Consider the following 7463-nt stretch of genomic DNA (forward strand, 5'->3'; position numbering starts at 1 on the left):
AAAAAGAAAAAAAAGACAAAACGCTGCCTCTGGGTAAACAAGGTTGAGGAAGGTGTTCGATACCCGCATTGTTTCATGACTGCGTTGGAAGTGTACGTTGTTGGGTTGGCGTATAAAGGGTTGCAAATATATGTACGTTGGTCTTTGCTTCGCCTTGTTGTAGTGTGCCCGGTCGTGAAAAAAGTGTCGTCTGTCTCATATGTACTGCCCACATGCCCAGAAAGAAAAGGAAACAAAAGCCGTGGTCACAGATCAGGCTTTGCCAGCATCCCTGACGGCCCGCATCCACCTCTCCTCTTCACCGTTGCCGCCAACAACACGAGGTGCCTTTTGTTCTGATGAAAGGTTCAGCGTGGCCTGGACGTCCGCCATGTTCTTAGCACTGAGGAGCGTCATCTCATTTCTGAGGAGATAGGCCACGCCGGCACGGATCATGATGGCATCGCCTTCAAAGACATAAACATCCCATAGCCGAGTGGCCTCGTCCAAGGCGAGCTGGCGGGTGAAAAGGGAGGTGAAGATTTCGGAAAGGTAGGCATCCGGGCTGTGGTCAGGGAGGTTCGTCAGATGGTCGCAGAGGTTGGGTGCCTTCTGGGCCAGAGTCTGCAGCAACAGGTTGTAGGCAGACGACTTGGCCCCGGCGTCAGATGCATAAAAGCTGAGTGGCAGGCCCCGATTAAGGACGTTGGCAAGTGCAATGAAGGCATCAACTGGGGTTGGGAGGTTGAGAAGCAAAAGTGCCGCGATGGTCTGTTTTGTGGTTAGCATGAGCCAAAAAGAACAAGAACCGGTAAGCAACTCACGTTACACCCAGACACGTAGCCAATGTCACTGCGGTACATGGAATAAGCCTTCAACACATCGACCAAGCTCTGGTTGAGCGGGCCTCCAGGCTGGAAGATGCGAAGGTCTGGCCATGTTCGGTCCTGGACGTCGCTTCTGATCAAGTCAAACCAGCCAACCGCACGGGTATCTTCCATGCTGGCATGTCCAGACTTTGTCTTTGCTTCGGCGTCACGGGCACGGCTCAATGCAGCGTCAAAAGATGTCTTGGTCAGGCCCAAATCATTGCCAATCGCCCTGGTCCATACGGCTCCTCGACTCCGTGGTGCGATTCCTCGCCACCACATATCCCTCGTCCTGCGCTCGCGAACAGCCTCGTTCCACCGGGGCAAAATATCACGTTCCCAAATCGCCATCATGCTGTTTGCTGCGATATCACGGCACTCTGAGCGAACACGCTTCGCATCTTCCCGACGCCTCTCGGCCTCCTGGCTTTGGGCCATCATCTTCTGGTACTCCTTCAGGTGCCTGCGCTCCTCGGCAGGATCCTTGGGGGGAAGCCAAGATGGGCGGGTGCGGGACAGGACGGCCTCTTTTTCTTTGGAAATGGGTAATGGATCAATCATGATGTTGGATTTGCGGAGAGGGGGCAGTTCGGCAAATGCGGACTTGACTCTGGGCTTCGCATCCGTCTCGGAGAGCCTTCTGGGGGTAGGCATCGAGCCTGTGCTAGACCGTTGAGCTCTGTGCTCCAAATCCTCGGCATGCTCCTCAAGCTTCTCTGTGAGGGCCTTGGCGTCGGGGTTCAAGTCGTTCAAAACCGAGTTCCAGCTCTTGGATCTCGTTGCCACAGGGCTCGTCACCCTGCTGGAGGCGGCGGAACTGAGCGTGGAGAGGGCAGATTCGGATTTCCACATGGGGGATCGGAGGCAGCCTTGGGCCACGGCAACCGGAGGTGTACCATTTCCGACACTGCGCACTCTCTCCTTGGGAGTTCGCTCTGGGGATGGCGTTTTTGACGAGGGCTGGCTTTTGGTGCGCTCACTGGGCGGCCTGGGCGAAAGGGGAACGTTGTCCAGAACAAGGCCGTCGGGAATGTCGTCTCCGTCATCCTCGTCGCACTCCAGCTCGAGTTCCATGGCCGACTTGCGCTCTCGGCTGGACTGCCAGCTGCTTCGTCGTGGCTTCGGAGCAAGGTTGGTGTCTCGTGGGGCGAGTGTGAACCCACCTGGACTGGGGCTTCTGTGCCGCGCAGTCAAGCTCAAAGCAGGACGCAGAGCGAGGTTGCGCATTGGCAGTGGGCTGGTTTGCGGTTCCGGCAAAGGCCCAAGGCTGTTCACGCGGCCATTGACAGCTCGCAGGCTGGAGCTCTGCAGTGGAGCGATACTGGGGCGCGATTTGACCGAAGAGGCGGAATCCCGCTTTGAGCGTGTCCTGGAGGATTCGCGAGAGCTCTGGAGTCGTGGCGTAGAAGCCGACATGGGCCGCTTCGTAACGGATCGCGAATCGTAGGGATTTGTAATGCTCTTGGGGTCGGATAACCGTCGAGGATCGATTTGGCCGTCATCGAGCCCAATTTCTTCAAAGTGACTAACATCGGCAAGCACACTGCAGTCGTCCGAGGCAATGGAGCTGAGGGAGGAGGATTTCGAGGATTTGGAGGCCGTCATGCCCGGAGGCGAACCTGGACCGGGCAGGACGGCATCATGAACGGGTCTCTCATAGATCATCATCTTGGCATGATCCACCAACAAGACCGATGTCGATATGCGAATTGGAAGGTTTTATTGTTTGGTTTCCTGAAGTCGAGAATATGGATGCGACGGGAAGCGTCGCAGTGCAGTCGTTTCGGAGCCAACCGCTGGATTGACGATATGGCGCACGGCGTCTGAGCGGCAAACCCCTGAAATGCCGAGTAGATGTCTCACGATAGGGTTTGGGTCGAAGAGCGATTGGGCGACGGGAACAAACAAACGTGGCGCGCGACTCGGCTCGCAACAAAAAGCAGCAGCTGGTGATATATTAACTACTCCGGTACGCAGGATGCTGTGAACGATTGATTTTCTTCGTATTATGCTGCGGGCGGCTGCAATAACTATTATGTAGCGAATGTCGTGGTTGTGTGGTGTGGTGTGGTGTGGTGCTATGGTGGTGGCTGGTGTGGGTGTGAGATGAACGAGTGTCTGGCCGACGTCGAGGAGACGGACGGGCCTATTGTTTGTTAAAGAAGGGGGGAAAAAGAGCGACGTGTCGAGGGAATCTGGAATCAGGAATCAGGAAATCAGGATGGAGAGAAGGAAAAAAACGAGTCAAGATGCGGTGGGCGATGGGCGCGCAAATGACGAAGAAACTAACGGCGCAAGCGAGAAGGGGGTAAGAAAGCGCGGGTCCGGAAATCAGACCTGGCATCAAATGTGGGGCACAGCCTATGAAAAGCTGCCGCCAGCATCTCCCAAGATGAGCTAAAACCAAGGCACAAAGGGAAGCCAGGAACCGGTATCTCGATTGAGAGAGTCGTGATATCAGATGCAGACATTTCCCTGTGTTGTTAGAGATAAGCGTGGAAATGCTCCAATCCGGTTGCGGCCGCCATCTGATATCATTCTCCATCCGTCCATCCTTCCGGCCATGGTGGACAAAAACACCGGCCACGGTTAATACCCAACGGTACAAGCTGAACAGGCGACGGTGCCCCCGCCAGTAAAGTCATGACTTGTACTGCCTCCCCGGAACAACGTACCCAGACCAGGCCCATGCAGAGCCACTTGTGCACTCCCGATTCATGAAGATATTCGGAGTCAGTCAGCGGCCTGCTCTGTTCCCTCCCCACCAACAAGGCCACCGACAGCAGAGGTTGTGAAACAGGTGTGGGAGCAACGGCGAGGTGCGGAAACACTGTGGCTTGCAGCTTCACCACTCTGCCCGCGGGCCGGCTGTGGCGTCCGGATGCTCTCCATGAGGGAACACCCTCATTTCTCACCCCCAATCTCGATGCATTTCCCACTCTGTAGAAAATGTAGAAAAAGTGGACTGCAACTTCGTCAACAGAAATGCACCTTGAATATCTCCATTTTGCTTTTCTTCTTTGTTTTTTTTTTCTTTTTTTCTCATCGTTCTAGAATTGTGAGATGGAGCAATCGATCGGGGCCTGGAAATGAAGGAGGGGCGTGCCTAATCTCAGGACAGGGCCTGTGGCGGGGAAGACGTTGTTTGGGGATTCGGTGGTTTTATGCCACCGCCAGGCACAGCACCACAGAAACATCGCGCATAAACCGCAACGCCTTTCCACATTCCAGGGTCCTCCTCCATCTCCAACTCCCCGCGTCTCACGGTTGGCAACTTACATGTCGCACAGTAGGCCGGTCGGTTCGGTTGAGGTTGATGATCCTCGGGAGCTGATCTCGGGGGAGCAACCCGGGATTGCTGCGGTAGCAAGCAAACGGATCTCGCCGGTAACACCGTCTCGCCCACGATATCCACACTTCGGGCCCCGATTATTTTCAGCTCCTTTTGAGTTTGGCCACTGTTTCGCTCCACCGGCTTCAGCTGCTTTTACCAGTCGAAGGTCCTTCTCCACGATGGCTTCATGCAACGTTTGTCTGGTGTCACTCTGAAAAAGACGTTTTATATCAACGTCCCTTTTCTCATTTCTTTTTCACCTTTTCCTTTTTGCCAGCCCTATCGTGTCACCGTTTTCTTGCAACCAAGCAAAGTTGCTGATTTTGCAAAACTTAGCTCCCGGCTGGGCAAGCGGCATTACTCTAGAGAACCCACTGCTAGCTCTTGGCGACAATGACGGCTTCATCCACGAAGCATCTTCTGAACAAAGCTGTCAGGCATAACTGACTTGGTAGTTATCTAAGCTAAGTGTCGGCAGGTGTTGGACTGGCCACTGGATGCTATTTCCAAAGTCCCTTGGTTTTACCTATCTGAAGGCACATAGCCTACTTCTCGACTCTTTGCTGTCTTGATCTTACTGGAGCCCCTGAACCCGCCATGAGCAGAACAAAAGTAGCGGAGACTATTGCTCCTGCATGGACCCAACGACGTCACAAGATGATATGGGATCAGAGGAACAGTGTAGAGGAAGGAGCAACCCTTTGTCTGTTTGCCAGGTCACCGAGTGGCCCCGTGATGCTCTTCGGTTGAGTCGCTCCAAGGCCCCATCTCAAAAGATGGTCGACCAGCTTCCTCCTGGCTATTCAAGCCATGACTTTTCCTCTCCTCAACGATTTGCCCTCCAGAAACACAACCAGCCCATCCAACACCTGCAGAGCAAACCTCAAGATGTTCGCCTCTGTCAACACGCTTGCCATCGGGCTCTTCGCCCTCACCACCTCCTTGACCAGCGCTCAAGGAGGCCCGGGCTTCGAGAAATTCCACGACTTTTCCAAGACCTGCACCAACATCACCCTTGATGGTTACGGTCTTTCAGCTGACTGCACACCCCTTGACCCCTCCAAGCCTTTGGTCAAAAACCCCGTTACCGTGCTGGACTTCTGCGTTGGTTTCAACGACATCACTATGAAGCTCGCGGCCTCCATATATGGCAAGCTCAGCAGAGACTGCGACAAGTGCATCCTGACTGCCGATCCTGGGGCTATTCTGCAGTGCGAGTGCGAGTTCTGGGACACGAACGAGGAGAAGTACGCGATCAAGAATGTGACAGGGGATCTGGGTAAGTTGTTATTTTCCCTCTCTTCCAGACCTTGAATCGTGAAGACACTCACGACCAAAGGTTGCTAACAAAGTAAACTTACAACAGACACTGTCTTCACCAACTATGACGGTACTATGTCATGCGTCGGGACTGAAACAGAGAGCACACCCGACGACTGGACCACTACTCTTACACCCACCGCCTTCCCCACGACTTTTGCTACCTCGACTACTGAAATCAGCACCCAGTCGAAATGAGATGGATTCGGGCATTTGGAAACAAGGGGGCAAAGTTCGGCTGTGCTGGACTCACATCAACCAGACTGGCTTTGGTGCCTAGGTAGGTAGTTAGGTCTGTAACTGGTACTTGGTCAGCAAGATGCAGTGTCTTGCTTTCTCTCGTCATCCACAATTCAACAGTAGGTTGGCATCCGGGTGTCTGGCTCCTGTGAATCGACTTCACCATTGTGAAGATAACAGCGTTCAGGCAATCACCGGAAACCCAACCCATCCTTTTCACACAGGCCTTTATTTCCCCTTCACCTTCCCTGTCACTTACATCCCTCCACGTCTACCTGAGTATGCCCTTTCATATCCAACCAAACACTGAACCTCAAGTGCCAGGCATGACGACAGACCCCCCATTTATCAACAACAACGAACCAACCCCCTTTCCAGCCCAGAACAGTCTAAATAACAACCGGCAGACTAATTGCCATACAAGCTGTGCCACATACCCCAAACACGCGCACCAAAAGACTCCCACCCCCAATCACCAAACCAACCGACAAGACCGGACCCTCGGTGTTGCTAAAGTTCTCCGTTCCTTGGCCAATTTTCTACTTCACTCCTTCCCACCTTGGTTCCGAAATCTCGGACTTCTCTTCGGTGATTTGGGTTTTTTGACGCATGGTTGACTTCTTAGCTGACTGTCCATACGTACTCGGAAATAATGTTCCCAGCCCCAAAACTCAAATCCCACAACCTCTACCTGCTTCGCAAAAAACACCATAGTGCAATAAACTACTATAAATAAAAGCTCCTAATTGTTCCTCAACATACCTAAATTTACATACCCCATCCCCTGTAAAGTGCCCTTATTCCAGCCACACCCAAGCAGTTCCAGCTAACAGTCATGACTTCACCAACGTAACCCCAATCCTGAAGAAGAAACATCGTGACCCATCCCGGACTCAAGGTATAAAAGGTTCAGCGCTCCCCCAACAGATAAGGTTTCTCTTTCTTTAAATACCTGGCATGCAAAAGTTTCCAAGTTTCCTGCTTGTATCCCCCAAAAAGGTTCCCGGAACGGACGGAGTAAGTTACTCGCATGAACGTCCCACATTTGCCCTTTCCCCGCACTCGACACATCCTTAACCTGCTTCCCCCAACACCACTTCCTTGAATTCTTATACCAGGTTTTGGGACATTATAACCCATACCATCTCGTTGGTTTCTAACAGCCTCACCTCACACATATCACTTCACAGTTTAACACAATTATTTTACGTTCAAAATATTTCTCATTAACTCCCCTCATTATATAACCCCCGTCTCGTGTCTAATCATCTATTTATTTTGTCTTGCCAGACTCTCCTTGTCTTTTTGGACGATTTTGCTTCTTGTCTTGTCACGCGCTTCCCGCCAGACCAAATAAACAGAATAGCATAAATCACCGCTATCAACAGTCGAGTCAAACGAGAAACGCCGTCCTTTGCCTGAAGCGCCGCCACTCAACCCCGTTCCAGCACAGCGTGGGAACTTTTTGAAAGCCAAAAACGAGAAAAAATAAAACTCCGAGTCGGTCCCAACAAAAAGTCATTGGGATAATGCTTGGTGTCCGCTCAGGCTGGTCCAGTCCAGGAAAGAGGGGCGTAGAGATGTTGCGTTTGGCCTGAAAGCAATGGAACACCTCGCTAGGTACGGCGTGGAAGGGCCGGGAATGATGATAATATATACAGGAGCTCCCCTCTTTTACAACTCCGAGTCATGGCTGAAGGATCCTGTTAAGAATAAGTAAC

At 52.6% G+C, this 7463-nt stretch overlaps 3 protein-coding genes across 3 annotated transcripts in view; 1 reads left to right on the forward strand and 2 right to left on the reverse strand.

Moving 5' to 3' along the window:
• Nucleotides 1–252: 252 nt before the first annotated feature.
• On the reverse strand, nucleotides 253–2516 carry PODANS_5_4320 (uncharacterized protein; the record flags this gene model as incomplete). The annotated part of the gene is made up of 2 exons (XM_001904948.1): nucleotides 253–750; nucleotides 804–2516. 2 exons carry the CDS (start codon nucleotides 2514–2516, stop codon nucleotides 253–255), a joined length of 2211 nt encoding a protein of 736 aa, XP_001904983.1.
• A 2476-nt stretch (nucleotides 2517–4992) lies between these two features.
• Nucleotides 4993–5700, forward strand: PODANS_5_4325 (uncharacterized protein; the record flags this gene model as incomplete). The annotated part of the gene is made up of 2 exons (XM_001904949.1): nucleotides 4993–5461; nucleotides 5549–5700. 2 exons carry the CDS (start codon nucleotides 4993–4995, stop codon nucleotides 5698–5700), a joined length of 621 nt encoding a protein of 206 aa, XP_001904984.1.
• A 1729-nt stretch (nucleotides 5701–7429) lies between these two features.
• PODANS_5_4330 (uncharacterized protein) overlaps nucleotides 7430–7463 on the reverse strand; it is a gene marked incomplete at both ends in the record, with an annotated part of 1118 nt that continues 1084 nt past the window's right edge. Inside the window, one exon of the mRNA XM_001904950.1 lies at nucleotides 7430–7445. Within this exon, the coding sequence (XP_001904985.1) occupies nucleotides 7430–7445 (16 nt within the window). The remainder of the gene's footprint in view (nucleotides 7446–7463) is intronic.

Source organism: Podospora anserina, chromosome 5 (genome assembly GCF_000226545.1).
Source record: "Podospora anserina S mat+ genomic DNA chromosome 5, supercontig 4".
Taxonomy (NCBI): domain Eukaryota; kingdom Fungi; phylum Ascomycota; class Sordariomycetes; order Sordariales; family Podosporaceae; genus Podospora; species Podospora anserina.